Source organism: Bacillus rossius, chromosome 14 (assembly GCF_032445375.1).
Source record: "Bacillus rossius redtenbacheri isolate Brsri chromosome 14, Brsri_v3, whole genome shotgun sequence".
NCBI lineage: Eukaryota > Metazoa > Arthropoda > Insecta > Phasmatodea > Bacillidae > Bacillus > Bacillus rossius.
In genome coordinates this window covers 18,623,451-18,647,513 of record NC_086341.1, presented here as the reverse complement: position 1 = coordinate 18,647,513, position 24,063 = coordinate 18,623,451, and the positions used below count along the sequence as shown (strand labels likewise).

The 24,063-nt window shown below is 38.9% G+C and overlaps 1 protein-coding gene across 2 annotated transcripts in view; it reads left to right on the top strand.

Annotated features, from left to right (window-relative positions):
* Nucleotides 1–9,799, top strand: part of LOC134538695 (26S proteasome regulatory subunit 10B) — a 33,804-nt gene extending 24,005 nt beyond the window's left edge. Inside the window, exon 9 of one of the 2 annotated variants that reach the window (XM_063380126.1) lies at nucleotides 9,522–9,799. In XM_063380126.1, the coding sequence (XP_063236196.1) occupies nucleotides 9,522–9,712 (191 nt within the window). In that variant the 3' untranslated portion in view covers nucleotides 9,713–9,799. Of the gene's footprint in view, nucleotides 1–8,617; nucleotides 8,683–9,521 lie in introns of those variants that run through there. The other variant, XM_063380128.1, reaches the window with a different exon arrangement.
* The last annotated feature ends 14,264 nt before the right edge of the window (nucleotides 9,800–24,063 follow it).

The window sequence follows — 24,063 nt, the reverse complement described above, 5'->3', positions numbered from 1 at the left end:
CTATAATATTGGTAATAAATGCTATAAAAATGCTACAAGTAAATATTTAAATGCTATAAATGACCAGAATAAATGCTATTTTTCACCCTCTCTAAGGATCGTATTTGAAGTGAAAAACAAATATGTTTGCTTAAAATTTACCCTTTTTATTGTTAGTAAAGATCTGCATTATATTATTTTGATTTTCTTTGAAATTACAAAATCACCATTATTTGAATCAATAATTAATTATTTTAAAGGGGGCCCGGGCCATTTGAAGTAATTAGTTTCAATTTTATGATACATTTCATAAATGAGACTATGAAAATAACCATAATAGTTTTAACATTAATACAATTGATAGTTATAAAAAAAACATTAATTGCTCTGATTGGTGCTGGAGTACATATTCAAAATGTTGCATAGCGGACTGTTCACCGGCGGAGCATAATTAGGAGGTTCTGGGCAGGGCTTCAATCTCCGAATGATCGGCATAAATTTGGCAGACTAAGTCTTGAAAGGAAACTTCACTCAAGTCTTGAAACATTTCTTGACTCAAGTCTTGAACCCCACTGGAACCAAAAGGGAATCCAGTGGTCAAGAATAGTATACTAATTAAGTTAGGGCAAAAGGATAACGGGGAGGCAACAATTGTCAAACAGGACGTTGACTTTTCCACTTACCGATCTGGGGTTGAAGTGAAGTGAAGTGAAGTAAAGTGAAGTGAAGTGAAGTGAAGTCACTCCCCGAAGGGAGGCGGCGCGAGTAGTCGCGATGAACCGTCGCGACACATAATGCAAAATTACTACTTGCCTACTAATGGCAAAAGCCAACCAGAAGAATAAAGAATAAAAAAAAATGTTAGGGAACACTCCCGAACTTGAGAGATGACATCTCTTAACTAGATTGCGGCGGTGAATACGTAAACGGCGCGGGCGATGCAGCTCCGGCACGAGATGCTATCGTGGTGACCGCCGAAGGAAAAATCTCCCGCTCTTCCAGGTGATATGAAGTTAAGTTCGAGCGAGATGCCCGGAGTCTTAGGGAGTGGGAGAAGTGGTCGCTGATTGGCTAGAATCAGCCCGGCGGAGTACTTGCTCCGCCCTCCAAAAAAAAAGATATGAAGAGGGCTCATTGACTAACTTAAAGGCCTCATAGGTGCAAAGCAGAGCGCTCTGTTGGGGACAACAGGAACTGACTGTGTTGGTATGCAAGAGTCCCACGGGGGGGGGGGGGGGGGGGGGGGGTTGGGGGGGAAACTAGCGAAAGCTTGTACCATATGGAGCCCTCTTGGTGCGAGCTCTGTCGGAGAGGAAAGGAACTTAGATTAAGTATGGTCGTGGCCGCCAGAGTGCTCGCCCCGACGCCTAAGAGAAGGTAATTTAGTTCGCCGTGCCTCCAGGAGATGGCGCAAGCTGTCCATTCGCTTGCCTGGGGTCTGTTATAGAGACCAGGAGGGAGGGAGGGAGTTTGTCCAGATGGAAGGATCTGGAATGGATAGAGGGGAAAGAGAAGGGGGGGGGGGGGGGTACTGCTGCGTAGTGGGAAAGGCCGCCTACAGGACTCCCTAGGCGTGTCGGGACCGACTGTAACCTGTGCCGGCGAACCTGACCAAAGTTGCTTCGGTCAACTGTAGCTTGAGCTACGGGTGTGCCTAAAAGGGCTGACGGAAGCAAAGGTAGCGTGTGGCTGGACGTGCGCAGAGCACTGAAGGGGTGTGAAATTTCACTCGCGTACGTGCCGAGGAGCGGGGAGACATGAGACGATGCTTAATCAGGACTTGAGTGGTGTGGGAGCCCGTGGATGAAACGGCCGGAGACAAAATTAAGTAGGAGAGTACAATACTGGGATAAAATTTTGATAGGCTGTAACACGCTACAGAAAAAATACTTAAAATATTTATTTAAATTATACTAAGCCTAAAGTTGAGCCAGGAGAATATGAAAATTTATGGCTCAGATTCCTAAAATATACCGATTCCAATTCCATTTTCGATTCTTAAATTAAAGGGTAGATTCTTCAAATCCAATTCCGATTCCTTAATTTTTATCTGAGAATGTTCAACAGAGTAATATGCTCAGAAAAAAAGGTTGCTTATGATTTTAAAAATGTAATTGCATTGTGTTTCATTTTCTGTGCATAAATTAACATTATATACAGCTTATATAACGTTATAAAGCATTTTCATTACCCTCAAGTTACGGTACCTTGAATTTCTAGAACAATTTGGCCTTTTAACTAGGGATGGGAAAACCGATTCCCAATTTCATCGATACCTACCGATTCTACTTAAATAATCGAGAATCGATGATAAAAGTCTATTCCCGCATGTATAAAAAAAATCATTTCACAACATTGCAAATCTGTCAGATACAATTATTTAACGACTCTTTGAGTGGGGTTATGACTGACTAGACGCATATAAACAGTCATATTCTCCCAAATAAACAATATCTAAAACTTGGGTCAGTGTTATACACAAGTCAAAGTACTAAAATTATTTATAAAAAAATTATCACTGCTTATTAGTAGGGGCCTGTTCTTTTCGCGATCACGATTAAACGACGATAAACGCTAAATCACCGTAAAATACAGTTTTTACGCGAAATCGCCACAACACAGCGTTTTTCCAAGAAATTTAGTATTAAAACGCGAAATCGCAATGTTTTTATGGGAAATTTAAATACTGGGTAAAAGACTTGTCTCATCACTGGTAAACAAACACCGCAACATGGACGCCACTGAACATTAATCATAAATGCACTAAAGCAAACAAAAGCTTACACACGCTCACGTTATAATATTAAACAAAAAAATATACTGTAAAAATACGCAAAATTACGGCGTTTATTTTCCTTTCTGGCGTAATGTTTGGATAGATAAGACAAACACGCAAAGTTTTAAAGCCTACGCACACCGCTCGGGGCACTGACGTCAGCTTGGAACAGCCTTACGTGAGTGGCCATACCACGTCAGCCGGGGGCGCTGGCATATAGTTTGAACAGCGTCGTAGTATCAAGCAGATGATTGGGAACTACAGTAAACTCCCGGTATACCGCGCCCCGATAGATCGCGGAATCGGGTATATCGCGGGTCAAACCATGTCCCCCAATCAGAAATTAATAATAATAATAATAACACAGTAGAACCTCGTTAATTCGTGATGGTCGGGACCGAGATAATCACGGATTACCGAATTTCACGGACTAGCGATTAAAGCCCGGAAGGTCTTGTCAAGCTTCTCAGATACCGGCGTGCAGCTGGGTTAAGGCCAAGGTCATGTGACGTAACATCTACCGAGGCTTACTGCGCCATGGCAGCAGATGGATATAAATAGTAAACTCTCCATTATTCGTGTTAATTGGGACCCGCCGATGCCCGGCTAATTAAAATCCTGTAAAAAAAAAAAAGTAATAAACCCGGATAATCCGTTCACGGTAAAGACCGTCTTCGAATTAGTCTCTGCTTAAAAAAAATACGGCACTGCCTAGCCATTAGTTCACGGTCATTTACAACAGCCGAAGAGAGAAAGATAAGATCGTGCTGAACTTGCACACATAAATTTTGGGTAGCCCCCCCCTCCCTCTCAATCTTCCCACTTCGTCCAGCCGAATGCCAGCCAGACACGTCACTCGCCAGGCGCCTGCCGTGCGTTGGCGGGTGGAAACAAACAAAGGGAGACGGGAAGCAGAAGTCAAGACATCCCCCTCAAGTTTAAAGAGTGACAAATGTGACAGCTGAAAGGGGGACGACACAAAGGGTCGGTACAAACAGCGTTGCAGAGTTTGGCGGCCCATGCGAAGGCTTGCAGTGTTTGCCGGCCGCCGGCCCGCGTGACGTTAATTTTAAGCGCTGACAATTTTTACTTCTCTTTTTTTTCTGCACTTTTAAATCGTCCCGGATTATCCGATTCCCGAATTAGCGCGTCACGGATTAACGAGTTTCTACTGTAATAATAATGGAATAAATGATTGACAGCCGATTAGGATAATTTTGCGTTGTAACTCACAAACTAAGCATCGGGCAGAAAAAAGCCTAGGCGTAGAAAATGTCCGCAGTGAAATTCTAAACAAGATATCTCCGTACATTATTCCTCTATCTTGTAGTGTTTTCAAATTATGATCCAATCCAGACCAGTGTTATTTTCTGAAACATTAGTTCTTAACATTTTTTTTAACCCACAAATAAAGCATCGGACAGGGGACCCGATAAAGCCTACCGTCCAGCGACATTATCCAGCGTGACTCGGCTGGGGATTGATTTTGGATAGGTTTGGTTGACGGCAAGCGCTTGGAGGGGAGAGGCGAGCCGAGAATATGCGACCAAGACACCCGGGTAGAGCGGTAGACGGGAGGAGTGGAATATAAGCGCCAGTGATGAGAGGGGCGATTAAGCCGAAAGGGGGGAAGTCTGGTGACCTTGAGTAGTTCACTCATTTCCGTCTGCACACTTCTCGTGGTCACGTGTGTTAAGCGGAGACATATAAATGTTTTGTTACAACTTGAACCTACAGACGTAATATTATTCGTTGTATTATACACGTTCATCTTTTTACTTTGGTATAATGTTTTAACATTAAATAATAAAGTAAATCAGCTAGCGTAATTTTAATCTTTGCCGAGGAATTCCCAGTGGTCCAATACTTACGTGAACCATACTGTACCACTTTTGCCGTGAGGTAGTAAACAAGCCCCGGATATGTTTATGTGTAGCGGCCTCCCGACCTTTAACCAGAGGCTGGGGAATATAACACTTGCCGATCCGAGCCACACACACTCAGCAACTCGACAAAGCGTTTGATGGAATAAGTAAAGACAACGTTTAACAGACTTTTTAATACGGCGCCACTGATTGCGCTAAAATTATTTTGGCGCAATTTTTGTATCCCACATGTGACCATTTATAATTTACTATAAGCATGGATAACAAAGTTTAACCACTTTACACGATAGACGATTCTTTATTTTATATTGTACGAATGCTAGAATAGTTTTTCACGTATCTGCTGCATACTTCTGCAAAAGACACGCTATTTGTAAGTACGTAAATCTAGAATTTTTATTTTGTCAATCAAACTCGGTACTTTGCGATTCATATTCGGTTTGAAGTATTACTATGGCCTTTCTATTTAGAAGACTTTGACCACAAAATCGTGTGTAACCGCACACACTGCACTTACTTTGTTACGGACACTCAGACGAAGCAGATACTGTGGCTGACACCACGAGACTGGCAGCAGCTTGTGTGCCGCACGTGTGTATGGCGGCGTGTGGCGCGCTCGTAGGCCGTGCGACAAACTGTGCGCGGCATGCGGAAAAATAAAAAATAAAATTCAACATTTAATATTTATATTTACAATTTATTATTTTTATTTTTTCACCCGCGTTTAGTGAAAACTGCGGATGCAAAGTCCGCACAAAGGCGGGCCGTCTATACTGTGCGTGCTTGCCGACCTATTAGAACACAGGCGGTGTTTTATGCCTTTTGACCTTGGTCACATCGAAACATCGCGGTTATGCAACAACGCGGGTAAAAGTTATGTCCCCCGACAACCGCGTTAAATAGGGAGTGTACTGTATCTTTACTTCGTCACCCAGCCGTACGGGGCAGCACAAGCATTTTAAATCGCGCCATAAAGCGGAAAAATGTAAACAAACATTCATTTTTGAATGGTGTGACGATGATGATTAGTTGGTCAGTGTTTTATAGATTTTGTTGGGTCGTTACCACAATGCCAAAATACCATAATCAAGTACAACACTTTTATTTGCTAGTTCTCTAGTTGTTGCTTAATTTTGTTACTGTTTCATTTCACAAATTTTTTAGTTAATTTGTACCCTTCTCTAAGTTAGGCAAGTTGTTTAAACAAAAATAATTTATACTGCTCAAGGAAGCTTAAAAATTTTTTTTATAGTTTATTCCGTATTACAAAACAAATTTTAGATTAGTTTGACCCCTTTGACATATGAGCCATTAACTTTTAATGATGTAAACATTTGTATGAGTTAATGTTAATAACTTAGTTGTATACTCAAATTTGATAAATATGAATTTATGATGTATGCTACATCATATATGTATTTAAATCTGAAAAAAAAAAAATGTTGCAAATAGAATTTGAATTATTTAATATTAAGTTAACTAGGTGAGTATCGAGAATCGAAGGATTTTTTAAGGAATCGATAATCGGGTATCGGAATCGAAAATTTTGGAATCGTCCCATCCCTACTTTTAACCTTGCATATAGTTAGACCAAACACATGTTCAAACACTGCCAATAATCAAAGATGTCTGATGATGTAAATTGTAAATAATGTTATAACTTAACCAACTTTAGATACCTTACATTATCAACTCAATTTATTTATTGTAAAAAAAGATGGTTTGTATGGTTAGGTTAAGAATTTTATTTTCAAGCACAACTAAATAATGATCCAAATAAAATGACAATATAACCTCGTTTTTACATATTTCAAGGGACCAGGGCCAAAAAAAAATAAAAAGAGGGAAATGTAAAAATAAAACTTTATTATCTCATTATGATGGAAACAAATATGCACCACACTAAAATAATATAACAGAGATGCTTACTTTTTAATATATTAACTAGAACTTAATTATCTCACTTGGTGAAAAGAATAAATCCATCCAGTCTTGCAGTTCTTCACAACCGTAAAGAAAAAAAAAAATAATTTTTCTTTTCTTGAGTAAGAAAGATCTGTGCATGTTTAAGCATCTCAAAATTTCCACATTTTATGGTCAGATTTTTTCCGTACACAAAATATTTAAACTGTTCAAATAATCGCGTGTTAACATTTAATTCATTCCATAAATTTATTGGAAAAAATTCCGTTGAACTAACACAACTACTTTCAAAAGATTGTTTATGTTTAATAATAAACATTTACGAACATTTCAGCAGAAATGTTTGGAAATTCAGATTTGTCAACTGCCTTTCCAAAATATTTCTAATGTAAAACGAGCATCGCTAAACACGCACAAGAACGCCGATTTACAGCAATTTGGTTATGTTGCTTTAAACTTATTAAACTTAAATATGGTCACAGTAATCCACTGTGAATTTTAGTAAAATCTCGTTAAAAAGTTATTTTATTTATAATTCTTTAAAGTTTAAAGTGCAGAGATGTGAAACATCTTAATTTTTACATTCACGTCACCAAAGATTTGGTTCATGGCCGTATGGTTTACCATGGCAGGTAGTGAGGTAGTAAAAATATTAAATTAGGTTGTTTACAATGGCAAACATAGCTACCATGATCAAATATTTAACGTTTAGTAAATAAAATTTACATTATTTTCTTTAAACATTGATGGTTTTGTCTAATTTGTTTTTAAGGTTTGCTATTAAATGCAGTCCTGCTGCAACGTAATTTCCGAAAAATGCTTTCGCTTAAAGCGGGAAAGTAGATAGTGCATTTGTTCTGTGTGGAAAATGGCGATGCAAGTAAATAAATACGTTAAACACTGAAATTCGTAAATCTCGTTTCCGTAAAAAAGATTTTATTATGTAGTTTCAAAATTAAGTTTGCATACATTTTAATATTTTCTTGTGTTGCGTAGGAGATGTATTTTGCAAACTTACAAAAACAATGCAGGAATCGGTCATGGTCGATTCCAAAACCAATGTATTCTGAATCCCGCGATTATGGTGGAATTGGTGGAACTGACCGATTCTGGAATCTGAAACGACCCATCACTAGAAGTTACTCATAAAAACAAAACCTATTCATGGAAAGTTTGTTTATTTATAAAGTAGAGTATGCAAAAGCACGCTAAACAATTTAAATTTATAAGTCATACAACAAAAACATTTTTTTCAACTTTAAATAGAAAAACGGAAACCGTGACCCGAACGTGAGCAAATACTTCTAACCAAAAATTAAAATCATAAATACTGAAAATACATCAACCTACATTGCGACACTAAGCTCGTTGAAGCTGCTACCTTGAGATCGCGAAATTTAAAAAAAGTCACTTGCTTGTGTTTTTATTTTGAATTTACAAAAATAAAACTCCGAAGTTTTTGAAGGAGAATTGTTCGGGTGTAATCAGGAATGGCAGAACTTTATGTGCATCTTAGGCTTCCCTGTTGGTCATATTACCGTGGTCACTGTGGATAAACATATAAAATGCCGAAAGTTGTGAGTGTTTTCGAAATAGCTAAAGAATATGACGACAAAGGATTTTACGTGTTCAGTAAAGAAAAAGGCATCATGATGTGCAAGTTCTGTAATGTGCAAGTCGACTGGAAAAGAAAAGACACGTGTGAAAATCACTGTAAATTTCGAGCATCGCACAAATTGACCAAATAAAACAATAATTCCATCAAATATATATATCTGTGTGTGTGTGTGTATATAAAATTATAATGACGAAATATTTATTTTTTCTAACTAAATAATTTTTTTTTCACCGAAATTTTGCACCGAAATAACTCTTTTTATTCACCGAAATGGGCCTTTTTTATTTACCATTTTTCATTGGCCCTATGCATCATGCATCAACTATTCACATTTCCTACTGAATAGCAGTGTACGAGCTTCACAATTACTAGGTATATTATAGTGAATATTTTTTCACACTGCAGGCCCCTGTAATGGATGTGCTCTGTTGTTAGATTACGAAGCGGTGGTGAAGCTCTCTGACGGCTTCAACTGCTTACTGTAAATATATGTATAACACTGCAGGCCCCTGTCATGGAAGTGCTCTGTTGTTAGATTACGAAGCGGTGGTGAAGCTCTCTGACGGCTTCAACTGCTTACTGTAAATATATGTATAACACTGCAGGCCCCTGTCATGGAAGTGCTCTGTTGTTAGATTACGAAGCGGTGGTGAAGCTCTCTGACGGCTTCAACTGCTTACTGTAAATATATGTATAACACTGCAGGCCCCTGTCATGGAAGTGCTCTGTTGTTAGATTACGAAGCGGTGGTGAAGCTCTCTGACGGCTTCAACTGCTTACTGTAAATATATGTATAACACTGCAGGCCCCTGTCATGGAAGTGCTCTGTTGTTAGATTACGAAGCGGTGGTGAAGCTCTCTGACGGCTTCAACTGCTTACTGTAAATATATGTATAACACTGCAGGCCCCTGTCATGGAAGTGCTCTGTTGTTAGATTACGAAGCGGTGGTGAAGCTCTCTGACGGCTTCAACTGCTTACTGTAAATATATGTATAACACTGCAGGCCCCTGTCATGGAAGTGCTCTGTTGTTAGATTACGAAGCGGTGGTGAAGCTCTCTGACGGCTTCAACTGCTTACTGTAAATATATGTATAACACTGCAGGCCCCTGTCATGGAAGTGCTCTGTTGTTAGATTACGAAGCGGTGGTGAAGCTCTCTGACGGCTTCAACTGCTTACTGTAAATATATGTATAACACTGCAGGCCCCTGTCATGGAAGTGCTCTGTTGTTAGATTACGAAGCGGTGGTGAAGCTCTCTGACGGCTTCAACTGCTTACTGTAAATACGTATATGTATAACACTGCAGGCCCCTGTCATGGAAGTGCTCTGTTGTTAGATTACGAAGCGGTGGTGAAGCTCTCGGACGGCTTCAACGGCGCGGACCTGCGCAACGTGTGCACGGAGGCGGGTCTGTTCGCCATCCGGGCGGAGCGGGAGTACGTCATACAGGAGGACTTCATGAAGGCTGTGCGCAAGGTCGCGGACAACAAGAAGCTCGAATCGAAGCTGGATTACAAGCCTGTGTAGCGCGGCATTCGTCGTGTTTCGTGTTTGTGTTGATTTTCCGTTCGTACTAAAATTTACGCAAGAAAAATAAATTTTTCTCTAACTTAATTTATTTCTTGTTTTATTTTTATTTTACTAATATTTTCAGTCATACATTTTTGGTTTTCTTTCTAATAGTTTAAGATGGTATGTGTGGAAAAAAAATGGTAACTAAAAATGATTGTATTCATTCATGGAAATAAAACATGTACTTTTAAAACAATATTGTTAAATAATATTTCACGATGTGATAGTTCTATATATTTATTACATTTTTGCCAATAAATAGAAATGTATGATGAATTCATGGAGATATACAGACACCATCTTAATAATTGTGATACATCACAATTTGTCTCAATCACCATTAGCCAGTACATTATTGAAACACGCTGAACATATAGGAATATGTAGCAAATTCTCTCCTCCCCCCCTTTTTTTTCCTCAAATGTTATCCATTTAAAATTGTTCTTGCAACTGTTCATGTTTCTGCCCACTATGGAATTTATTACTAGTTTTGTGTGTGGCAAGACTGGATCAATGTTCTTTATTCACGCATGCACAAGTTTAGCCATGAGATTTTTAATTAACATCATTTACTTTAGTGCAGTTCAAATTGTAACACCTTTTGATTAAAAAATTATCATAGGTGGTGTGATAATATAAATTATGTTTTTTTGTTTTGGTTAATACATGTAAGTAGCCTTTGTCAGAACTGCATATTTAAAGCCCGCTTTTTGCAATTAATTTTATTATTCACATTAGTACTTAAGCACATCTAACATTACTTAGTCTTCAAATGTCTTGCAAAAAATTAACTGTTACTGCCAATGCTCTGGTTGTGTTGCTTATGGTGGCTCATTTGAGATCCTTTAAGAAAACATTATTATAGAATAATTTGTGACTTCAAGTGAGAAGATGTAAAAGATCTTTGTGCATAAGTACCGAAATTTTGCAACGGATGCTAGTACACACCAATCGTCACCATTGCAGAATGGCAATTCCTTCACAAAAACTACAATGCTAAACAGCACAAGCAGATAAATTATTCAAAGAGCCCATCCTAGGTTCTGTGAAATGTGTTGATGTTATAGATATGTACTCCAATAGATGTACTGATAGCCTTAAAGTTACAGTTAATTTGTAAGGTGCTAATAGGCATGTTTTGAAATAGTGTATGATTTAGCCATGTCATAGCCGAATGCTGCTGTTTTGATGCAGTTGGCGTTGTGATCACATCTAACCAAATGCTGTGTCCTTACAATCAACTTGTTTATATACGGCAGTCGTATGTACTCGTATGTAGTAATTGAAATGAGTTGGGCTTGTGGGTTTTTGCTGAGTCAATTGGGAAGAAAGCATCCTTGACATTTCAGTCAACATTGCAGCCACAGTTGTTCAGATGGCAGTTGTTATCCGAGTGTGGCAAGCCTCCTGATTTGCTGAAGTCTTTGGCCTGTCAGGGACCACTATCCTGATTAGCTGGGTGGTACGGACAATCTGAGACCAAACGCGTGTGAGTGGCAGTAACTGTTGGTGCTCATCTGGATCTTTGACAGCCAACAGCTAACAGCAGTTGTGTCTTAAGTTGAAGCACCTGTAGCTGACAATGACATTCAGTACGATGGCAATGCTTTAGACACAAGTCAAAAAATATTTTTATTTTTTTATTATAGGTGGGTGATGGAAGGTATTATGGTCATATTTCTCCATAAGACATGAAATCTATTTTCGAAGAAACTAGGAGATGGTAACAAGGTTGTTTATTCTTGAGCCGACTTTTTGAACAACTGTGTGAATGAGTTCAAGGTGAAAATGAACAAGAAATATAAAATATTTCTTATCAGGAAGTCTCGTGCCATTTTTGTTGTGCAAATGTCATAGATGCATCGAACATGGTTGGTAAGAAATCTTCACATCACTACCATCACACTTTTTGGCGAAGGCTGGTGTGATGAATGCAAAAATTGACCCAACTAATCACATTCAACGGATCTATGACGTCAGCATGACAAATGGCGAATGTGAGACTTTACCGTGTAGTGCATGTGAAGTTGGTTTTTGGAAGATGGTTAAACTGGTTCATTGGTAATACTATTATTCGCTGTATTTTTTTTAGGCCTAAAGGCAGAATTACAATAGCCCGTAGCTTCCATCTGTCCGTCCATTAATCTTTCATCCGTCAACACCACACATACAGCCAAACGATCCGTCCTTCAGAATATTTCCCTAAATAAGTGCTGCCAACAATCTATTTTTTTCTCTTATAGGTTTATATATGTATTGGCACAGAAACGGAAACGTATCACGTAAACTGAGACGGATTTCCCAGGAAATTTCACTATTGCGTGTTTACTGCTTTTGCAATGCACGGAAACGTAAAAACGGCAACCAATGAGATTGCATTTGAATGTTGCAAAATATTAATTTAATTTTAAAATAATGTTTCAAGACAATATAAACAGAATTAAAATATATAATGAAAATAAACCACATGAAATACCAAAATATTCTTGTACTTGAAACAATTTTTAATGTATTTATAACATAAATAAACATGGCTAATACCACAGCCAAATACTCTGCTTCTATTGGTCGTACAGACAACATAAACGGAACAGCTTGGTATTGGTGAGCCAATCCAGAAGTTCTGTTTCGGTGTATGTGCTTATTTGTTAAATCTCTGAAATATACTCATGCACGTTGATTATTCCAATTGATAGTTAAAACTTAATAAAAAAAACAGTTTCAAACATGTTGATTTAAAATATACGGCTAGCTTTGATGGCTGCCGTATGTTTATTGTTGGGTGAAACCAGCATGTTCGCATTTCACAATAATGTGATAGTGGGATTCCAGCAAGTAAGCACTGTTATAACCCTGAATAGGAAAAAAAAAGGGGGGGGGGAATTTCATTGAATTACACGTACCAATATAGTTGCCTTTTGTTTACGATTGTATTAGCTGTACCTGTAATATACATGAAATGGAGAAAAATATTAGCTCATGTCATTGCATTAATATTTAGAAAAATTGTTTTGGATGTTTAATGTATATAAACATATTAACCAGTAGTATTTTGATTTTATTTTCTTCCGAACAGATTAACTGCAGTCGTTAACAAACGCAGGTTAGAACAGCTGATAAAAAAACGTCCGCCATATTGGTATGTGAAAATGAGAGGGTACAAAAAACGGCTTCACGTCTGACGTAATCTCTGGATATAAATATAGTACCTACTCGCTGCAAAGTTTTAGACGAAACGAGCGATAATCGCAGGCAAGTGCCTGGTGAATTCGCCCGTAATAACCGGCGCACCTCTTCCACGGGCATTTGACTGTTGGTTCAGCGCTTGGCTTCTATGCGTAGCTGACATTTCAGGAGTGGTTGGTTCTTGATTCAAGCCATCGCCGCGTGAGAATTACGTCGCTGCATTCGGGAGACAGGTTTGTTGTGCTTCGCGACACGGCAGCAGGAGCGAGCGAAGACAGGGAAACGCGCAGGTGACATCCCCCCCCCTCCCTTTCCATTGTCCTTTATGATGGGGAAAGTGGCATCGTGCATGATTGACGAGGATATAATAGAATGTGATAATATGAACGAGACTTGACGTAATTCGGTGGGGGTTGGTTTGACGGTTAGATATTTTCATTATGGAGATCTCAATGTACCAAAATGGTCAATCCCGTGTCAAGTTAAAAAAATAAAAAAAAATAAAAAACTTATTTCGTACTAATTATAAGGGCTGAAACAACAGATTAAATTAAACCATTAAAAAAAATCTCTGTACATTTATTAATAACGCATAACAAAAGCCTCTATAGTAACTTATTCTTAGAAACGAAATATGTTTCAAATTTAAACATGATATTATACAATTGTAAAATAAAATCATTGAAATATATTTTGTTCTAAGAAGCATTTACTATAGAGGTTATTCTTATGTGATGAAATAATTTTACTGCCAATTTTTTTTTCATATTTGTTTATTTTTTTGGTTTCAGGCCCTTATTTTATTAAAAACCGTGTTTTTTTTTACTATACCCTGTAATGACTATTTCTGTAAATTAAGTTCTCCGTAGTGAAAATATCTAACCTTCAGATTCTATTAATGTTTGTTTTTTAATTATTGTCGTAATTCATGCACGATGCGATATTTCCCGGCCTCTTAACCTCCAGTTGTATCATAGGCTGGAAGTTTTGGCGCGAGAAGCTATGCAGATAGCGTCGCTAGCGTCGAAGCACGTCCATTCGGTGAGTAAGGCCCGTCTGTTTGCATAATGTTCGCAAATTGCGTGGCACAAATGTAATGCGTTACAGTAAATACCAAAACAAGCAATTTTTATTGAGTAATTCATGTCCGAAATAAAATATGTTGTAAATACACTCAAAATATGAAACTCGGGCACGAATTTTATATTCCGAGGGTGGTAAGTATGCAAGAATTGTGTTTTTAACTATAAATTTCCACGCGAATCTCACGTAGTTTCGGCAACCTCCGCTAGAATTCGTTGCCGGAGCAGCTACGTCGACTATTGAATCATTTTAATTACATATAGGTTTAATGAAACGGCTCCGATAAAAGAGGGAAAGACTTTAAAATTACGAGACCCCGTCGTCGGACCTGATTATGGACCAGAAGTTTTATTAAAATACGGCCCATCTTGTTAAAATTCTTTATAAACAGTTAAAACTATGACGTTTCCCTTTTGGCTTTGTAAACTTTGGTTCGCGCCATCCACCACAGATGGTGGCACCGTGGCTACACATTTTCGTTCCAAAAAAAAAAAACAGGCGTGAACAGTCGCTATACGTTGGTCTACCTATTCAGTACGCGTCTGTTGTAAAAGCGCCCTTGGTAATGTGCGTTGTTACTTCTTTTTTTTCCCGCTTGGCTTGGCTGTACACCATTAGGGTTTCGGCCATCTCTGCGATTGATAAGACTGCAGATCTGTTGCTGTTTGTCAAATTCTAATGGCAGTATCGTACTCGCTAGCAGTCAACGCTGACTAATAGTCCGAAGCCAAACGTGTAAATGTCGTACTGTAAAGGCGGAATTACAATTGCACGTCGCTTCCGTCATTCTTTCGTCCATCAACTCCACGCATCTAGCCAAGCGATTTGCAACTTGACGTCATCCGTCCGTCAGGATATTTTCCCAAATAAGTGCTGCCAACAATCCATGTTTTTTTTTTTTCTCTCAGAGATTTATTTAGATGTTGCTTGCTGTTTATATCGTGTCTATGTACGTAATTGTATTAGCATTTCTTCGGGAAACAATGCTATTAAACACAAAGCATCTGAACGACCTATGTAAACACCACAGGCCTGTATTCTGATGACATTTGACTGCCGCGGCCAAAAACGTTGAAACAATCCACCCGTCCGTCCGTTCAAAGTTAGAGTTTGCCAAGCTTTTGAAGGACGGGCGGATAGAATTTTTCGGGCCATCCAATTGGCTGCAGGTCACGTGACTGACGCACGGATGACGGGATCGATGAAATCGACGAGCTATCGTAATTCCGCCTTTAACTTTGTAGGTATGTTTTTTTTTTTTCCCCTGGAAAAATGTTGTTTGACCAAAGTTACTTGTTTTGGCATTTCCTGCCAGCCATCAAATATATGCACCACCATTTTGCGAACGTGCTGAATATAGTAGGGGCAGAACCAGAACACATGTTTGCAAAACAAGGGAAACGGTGGCTGCAAAACTGTTATGTTTCAAAGTTAATCATAACTGCCCTTTTTTTTAGTTTTGTAAATTGTTATATCTCACTTTTATTCACTTTTTTTTTAAATTTCTTAAATAAGATTTGAAGCTATTCTGGTTTTAGTATTTAAAAATATTATGTATAAGAAAGCCTTACACTTTGGGAGGAATTCCCCTTTATTTCTTCCCTTCCCCTGGTTCCGCCTTTGATACACTCTTTTTTCTCTCGTGTAAACTTTTCTCAAATTATGAATGTTTTCAGAAGTCTTGCTAAAGTATTACATATACTTCTGTCACTGTCGTTCTGTCAGCAGTTTTTGTAAACTATTCCACATGGTTTTAAGTGTTCGTAAACTAAGTAACAAGTGGCAGTAGGAAAACGGGCACCACTAGCACTTATTTTGAGAACTGTCAACATTTATGAAAATATATGTCAGTGTCACTGCAGATGATGCTAAACCTCTTTTTTTAATACTAGAAGTATGTATGTGTCCTTAGTGATCCGAAATTTATGGCGCAGATGAATGCATGGAAACACGTGAAATTGTCAATCAGTTTGACTTGAAAGTGTTGCTTTCTTTGACTGTGTAAACGTTTATAAAGTGAAAACGTGATGTATATGATTACAAAAACATCGATGCCTTCTGGGCACATAACATCTACGGCTTTAAACGTGTTTGGAACTTCCCACTTCAAATATGGAGGGCGAAAACGCAAACCTAAACGCTAGAAGTTGAAAGTTGGCTGATGCGTCACGCGTAGTTTATCAACAGTTATTTGATAACTTCACTATTGAACATTTTGCGTCATGCGTTTCTTTGTTCGGATTATAATCCGGCCTAAGGCTAGCAATAGAACTGAAAACAGGTCAATTTTTTCTGTCAAAATTATCACATTTTTCAGTGCTATTGTACTCTGTGTTTTTTTTTTTTTTAACTTAGTACTCTTAAAAATGAGATGAAAACTTAGTTTTGACAATGACTTTTCAAGACGTCAGAAATGCGTTAAAATCCGTTAAAATGAATTTATATATATTGTAAATCCAAAAGTGTGTGTATGTTTATTAACATTCAGCTCCTTAATGGCTGAACGGATTTTCATGAAAATGGGTACAATATAGTTACTTTAGGTCCTGGAAAAGGACATAGCGTACACTTTATCCCGAAGAAAAAAAAGTTCCTGTGGGAGAGTAAAAAGACGTAACAGTGTTGTATGCCACTAGAAAGAACGTCAAACGGTGATCAAGCTTATGGTTGTATTGCATTTTGCCCAAAAGTGGACACAGTGTCTTAGGAATCCGAGGTGTACATATTGGAATCCCCATTTAACTGGTAGGTATTCCATAAAAAATATGTTCAGCAACATAATTCTGGAGCGCCGTTTTGGAAACTACGCAAGGATTCATGGAAAGGCAAGTTGGGCAATTGCGCAGGGCCCCCCGCGTATATGGTTACCATTTTCATTTCACTTCACTTGTTTTTTCTAGTGTTCTTTTTCAAAAATGGACATTGATGAAAAAAGGAAAATTAAAATTTTACTAGCAGGTAAGTTTAAGTGCTGGCCGATAGAAAATTCAATTCATGATTTTGGATTAGAAAAACTTTGCAAACATTGTATTACCACGTATAATTACGAAATTCCGCCATAATTTTGATCGTAAGTTTCTATAAAACTGACACGAAAATAATTCATCGGGATAGAATATAAACATTTCTTAAGATAAAGTAGCAAAACAATCGTCAAAATTTAAAGTTCCAAGTTGGCTTAAGATTTTGTTTTAAAGAGTTAATTTTTAGAATTATCCAGGAGGAAGGGGGGGGGGGGGTCGAAGTGGCTCCAGAAATATAAAAAGTTCAGGGCACCGTATTGCATACTCTAAGGTCGCCACTTAAAGGCGCAGTAACGCAACGCAAGTATTGTTCAACTTCCAACTTTCCCGCGTTTTGTCTGCGTTTCCTACGACCACACTTGAAGAGAAGTGTTTCAAAAACTTTTAGAGACGCAAGACGTTATGTGCAAGCAGTGGCTTAGCCAGGGGGGAGGGGGGTATAGGGGTTCTAACCCCCCCCCCCCCCCTTTTTAGCACCCATTTTTTTCTTATCTGAAAGCAGGTTAGCTAAAAGCCTGGGTGTCTTACTGCTATAACCGGCCACTGCACTGAAGGGGAAGAGTAAGCGAGCCCTACCGATTCTCCTTCCCTTCCCCTACCACTGTCACGAGCAGAAGCTGTAAGGTTGTGACGCCGTGACGGGTCCCAAGTTTTCAAATATCTCACACCTATTGTATTTAACCAGCGTGGTAATTATAAGCAGGTGGTGACTGGGTAACTCTTCAAGCTAAAGCTAATTATTTCCAGGAATAGGCCAGTTCTGCCGAAACCCAAACAATTTTATTCCTTTTTTTTTTTTTGTTTTGTCGAGCTTCGAGCATGATTTATGATTTTGAGTGGACGTGGACAAGGCACTTGGATTGATTAAAATATCTTTAATTAATTTCTTACTTCATCGCTCAAATAATTTTTTATTAAAAAAATAATAATATTTTTACGATTACAATATTTAAAGTTAAGTACCGAAAACTGCTCAAATAGCACTATTTTACACCTTAAAATCCAATTTTTTCCGGGGGAGGACCTCCCCACCCCCCGCTTTAATAGGGGGGGGGGGGAGGAAGGGGACCATGCTTCTTAACCACCCCCCCCCCCCCCCCCCATACACAAATCCTGGCGACGCTACTGTGTGCAAGCCCCCTGAAGTTCTTTATAGTACATCGGATTCAAACGTGTTTAACTTTCGTAGATACAAAGAATATAATTTTAATAAATGATTGACTATTTGAATTATTTGAAGAACCTCGGGGGGGAATTTTTTTTAGAATGTTTAACAATTTTAAGTTATAATCTTGGTGACGCCTGTGACTGCGTGCTTTATGGAATACAGTGATTGCGCTGTTGCCGTTGCGTTGCGTTGTGTATAGACAACTTTTGGGAACTGCTGGTGTAGCGACACCTTTTGGGACCCCTTGTGTTGCGTCACCTTTTGGGAACTGCTGTTGTTGCGATACCTTTTGGGAACTGCTGCTGTTGCGATACCTTTTGGGAACTGCTGTTGTTGCGATTCCTTTTGGGAACTGCTGGTGTAGCTTTACCATTTGGGAACCGCCGGTGTAGCGACACCTTTTGGGATTTGTTGGTGTTGCGACACCTTTTGGGATTTGTTGGTGTTGCGACACCTTTTGGGATTTGTTGGTGTTGCGACACCTTTTGGGATCTGTTGGTGTTGCTAAACCTTTTGGGAACTGCTGGTGTAGCGACACCTTTTGGGACCCCTTATGTTGCGTCACCTTTTGGGAACTGCTGTTGTTGCGATACCTTATGGGAACTGCTGTTGTTGCGATACCTTTTGGGAACTGCTGGTGTAGCTTTACCATTTGGGAACCGCCGGTGTAGCGACACCTTTTGGGATCTGTTGGTGTTGCTAAACCTTTTGGGAACAGCTGGTGTAGCGAACAGCAGCGGGTGACACCACAGCGCGGAGAGGGGCCCCACGCTGGGCGCGGATAAGCGAGGTGTGAGGTCACGTGTCCTCTCGCCGGACTGGCTCGATGCCGGTTACGGCCGGATACGAGCGACGAGCGTCCTTCAAGCAGACCGTGCCTCCTGCCACGAGGGGCCCGGTCCCGATGATTTGAGGCTTCAATCCACACTCCGGGCAGATGAATCCATTATCATCGTCACCATCATCTCCACCATCACAATTATCACCACTATTACCACCATCGCCATCGTCACAATTATAATCATATCTACCATCAACGCAACTATCATCACGATTATAACCATCACCACCATTATCATCGCAAATACCACAATCATCTCAATTAGCACAAACAGCAACACAATTACGCCACAATTATCACCGTCATCAAAATCATCGTCTCATCACAATTATCACCATCATTACAAATATCGCCTTACCATCATAACAATTATACATAACAATTAATTATCAGCACCACCACTACTACCACTACCACAACCACCACCATCACCACCACCACCACAACACATTACTCGGGCCGTGTCACGTCAAGATTGTGGCAGACATTCCCGTGCTCTCGATACTGCACCCTCGCGACATCGAGCCCACCTGGACAGCTGACGGCCTTCTCGCGTCCCACCGGCGTGGTGCGCACGTGTTTTGCTTGAGTGGGAGACGTGGCGGACGTTGCCGCGGGCGGTAAACCTGGCCATGGCTCACGGGAAACCCCACCACGTACGAGATGTCCCTGGTGCCACCTAGTCAGGATCGACTAAATATTTCGACCCAACATAACCAATTTTTTTTGCATTTTTTTATCTTTTACAAATTACAAAAGCTAGTTCGTAACGTTTGTTCTATGGATTAATTTTGTTCCTGTAACTAGTTTAAAATCCTTAGGCCGTGTCCTATTTCAAGTTTACAGTTGTGTACTTTAAAATACCCCGCATTCTTGCCCTAGTAGTGTAATTACTACAGCATATCGCACGTGTACAAATTTGGCCTCTACAAATGATTTTAGCCAGCTTAACATGTTTTTAGCATTGTTTTTTTAATGAACAATTTTAGTTCCAGCTGAATGATCCAAACAAATGAATTTCAGGCAATTTACTTAAGTTTATACGTTTTATACGTAGGGTACGATCGATATATGTGAATGTATTTACTTATACTACCTTATGGACATGTTAGAATAAATATTTGTTCTTTTAATATGTTAATCCTGGTAAAATGTCAAAAGAAGATTATTTTTATATTTATTTTGATTACTAAAGGTTCGATCAAGTATAAGTGACCAAAAATATTTTCCGTCCCTTCAAAATGGCGACCCAATAAGAACGCGAGAAATACACATATTCGGTTACTTGTATACACCTGCATACTTCACTTCCAGTTGGAACAGACCTCATAATGTCTCTCTCAGGAACAAGTACTTATAGGTATATACACTTCAGGTGTCTTCAGGCATGGCATGAATAACCTATTTCCCTCTTTAACCAGTTTTTTTTTTTTGCAACTTCGGGTTCTCACACGTAGTCTCTTTATTTCTCATTGAACTCGTCCCGTGTTTCAATGTCAAGTCCATGACCTAACAATTGCTGTTATGGATGTGTTTACGCTTCTCAATCAAAATTACTTCCATTTATAATTACGCAGTTCTCTGACCTTACAAATTCCCTTGTTATGATTAATTGTCGTTATTGGTGTTTCGTGTTGCCTAGTTTCGGTCTTTGCGCTTCCTGCTTCGCTTGCGTGACCTTATTTTTCGTTCTTGCGTGTCCCTTTTCCCGCCTATCTAATCTTGTTTCTCCTTCTTTGACAGGGTTATGTAGGGCAGTGAACTCCTTCACGAAACTGTGTAGCAGATTGTATTGGGCAGTAAACAAGCGAGCATTTGTTTTTGGCTTCACGGCTTATGGACGTTGCTGGCTGATACGTTTGAAAAAATTTTCCGCTCATTGGCACGCAAAATTTTCATATCTCGAATGGTTGAATGATTAACTAAATAAATAAATGAATGAATTAGGAATTACCGTATCGACTGCTAAAATTTAGTGTAACGATTTATTTTCCCCACATATATTGTTAACATATATTTGCTTTGTGCTCTAGTTTTTGAAATCAATATGAAGATGATTATAAACGGTAGGTAAAATAATACAAATTAAGTAACTTTTCATTATGGTTATCTTTATTAAAATAACCTGCGTTTACTTATTCTTGAAAGTACATAATTATGTTTCAATTATTATTTTTAACACAACTAGGTTAGAATTATTTTACAAGAATAATTCCAAACACACACAGATTATCTAATTCACACATACACACGCACGAATTAATTTTGTATTGCATGATATACTCGAATAATATAATCATGCACTAACAAATATCTTTTAAGATGTTTATCAATATGGCTTTAAGATGTTTATCAATATGGCATACAGGATGTTTCACGAGGAGCTATAGCTGATTAAGTGCCTATTACTTGCATCAATTGGAGCCAAATATGTCACATAAATGTGGGCCCTGTTCCCAATATTGTCGGAGCAAACAAGCAAATTGGAAGTTCCTTATCGCGCATGTGGATGGACGAAGGACATTGTTCACCAGGCATACCATAATATTTACCATAGTTGTCTCGTGTATACACTTTGGGATTCCAACATTCACAGTATGGAGTACCATAATTTGTAGCATTGTATGTATTCCCTATAGCATAACTTCCACCTTACATGCCATTGTTATGTAGTAGAAACAGCATGATAAATGTGGCATGCAAGGTGGAACTTACGGTGTACAGTACTACAAATAATGAGATTTAAAAGTGCACACAAGCTACAAGTATGGTACAAATCATGGTATACCTGGCCAGAACGCTCAAATTACCATGCATGACGCTACAGTAATCAGACAGCCGCGCCAAGTCACGTATAACAGCACGCGAGTGTGTGCAAGTTGACGATAGCAGGTTTTGAACAATTTTTGACGTGACAACGTCTAATGAATCGATAAACGCCGGCTGCACGCACGAAAAAGGATGACTCATTGTCCCGTTACACTTTGTCCCGTTACGCTCATTGTACGCTTGCGCCGCATATATCTCTCTTCCACTCGATTGGAACAACCATCGATTTGACTTTTTCGAGGCACATTAAACTTGAAACACTCCCATTCGTTTCCTACTTTTCCTATCATCGTCCTATCCTTAACAGAATAACACAGATTGGAAGGAGTTAAATAGCGAACATGTATAAAAGTTACAGATAAAATAATCTGTTCGTTGAAGTAATAAACATATTTGAATTAATAAGTGCAAATAAAAGTAAATTTATTAATTAAATTGTAGCTTTCATTTCACTCCTTCTTTATATCCATACAAAATAGTGATAATTCAATAAAAATGATTCAATTTTATTCATAAAAGTATGCAATCATTTCATCAATGTTTTGTTATGACGTTTTCACGTTAAACTATCGTCCGTAAACCGACTTTACAGACAACCAATTTTTTGTAAGCTTTGTTACTCGCAATTGTAACGCTCAGCTGATAATATTATCTGATAATGCATCATTTTATTTACATTTGAATGGAACGTTATTGTAGTAAACATTTTTAGCAATGTTTCTTATTATATTATAAATACTGTTAAAATAACCAACAATTATGTTACGAGTCCTGTGAGTGGCGGTAAAAAAAAACTCGCGAAAGATCCCGCGTGTTAAATTGTACATGTTTTAATGTAGTAACATAAAACTTCGTACAACATGTGTTACGACACATGACTGTTTGTAACGAAAGTATTGTGTAAGATAAATAACATACCTTCTTAAGTTAAAAAAAAGTAAGTTGTTATTAGGATACATGGAGGGGCCCTGCACTTCCGAGCCACCACTCTGTAAAAGGCCATCGGGCAACGGAAACGTCCGTCACGTTTCCCACTTGCGAGAAAAATCAGTGGAATAAACCGTCCCCCACTCCTCTTACCGCCAGCAATGATAGAATCCCCACCCTTGAGTTCCAGCTCGGTGAGTGTTGCCACGTAGAAGAGTCGAATTTTCGTAATGGCGTGAACAAGTGACTACAGTTGACTAGGAATGATGTTACAAAATGTTTCGAACTTGGGTGGTATTTGTATTCGTCCGCGATAATTAGGAGTTATTTCCTCGAGGCTCTGTTGGTATATGTGTGGTCGCGACAAGGTGAAGAAGATGCGCGAGGTAACGATTCAAGCCTCGACATGCCAGAAATTGGGATAGATAGTAGCGAAGGTGGAGTCTGATCCCCTCTTAAATTCGTCTCGATTTTTCTCATTCGAATGAGTCCGGTCTATCACAGCTTCGGTCGCGCTCGATATAACTTTAAGGGAGCTGGGTGAGGAGGGGGGGGGGGGGTGATTTTCTGCGAGTTACGGCGAGCTCTTGAACCTCGTGTGAAATCAGCGCGACCCTATGGCCTTCAACACGCGACGACAACTGATCGGTACATGATCGTGACGTCAATCGCGAAGGGGGCTGATAAAAAATAACGCCAGTGTGTGTGTTCCGGCTGAGCTTCAGAGAGCATGCCACTTTGACCTGGGGCACTCTCGATGCCTCAATGTTCCAAGATTCGTGCCGGCGGCAACGACTTCTGGCGCTGGTCGAGGTTACCGCGCGACTTGACAAACCGTCGACGATTTTGCGTTATTCTTTTTGACGTGACAACGTCTAATAAATCGATGAACGCCGGCTGCACGCACGAAAAAAGTGTTCCGTTTCGCACATTTTTCCGTTACGCTGTGTCCCGTTACGCTAATAAATTGACTAAAAAATTATGGTGATTCATATAATTGATGATAGATACTTGATTACAGTTAATTTACGTGAAAACTTGTTCATAATTATATTTAAACTTTATATTAATTACAAGTCATCTCACGTGAACTGTTTCGTCGACTGTTTATAAAGTGAAGTGAAAAGTTAATGTGGTTTTCATTGCTTATTACAACAACAATTTTGGCAATAAAGGTTTCATTTTAAAAATCTGATTACTAGTGTAATTTCAAGTATTTATTCTTTTATAACTAAAATAAAAATGATTC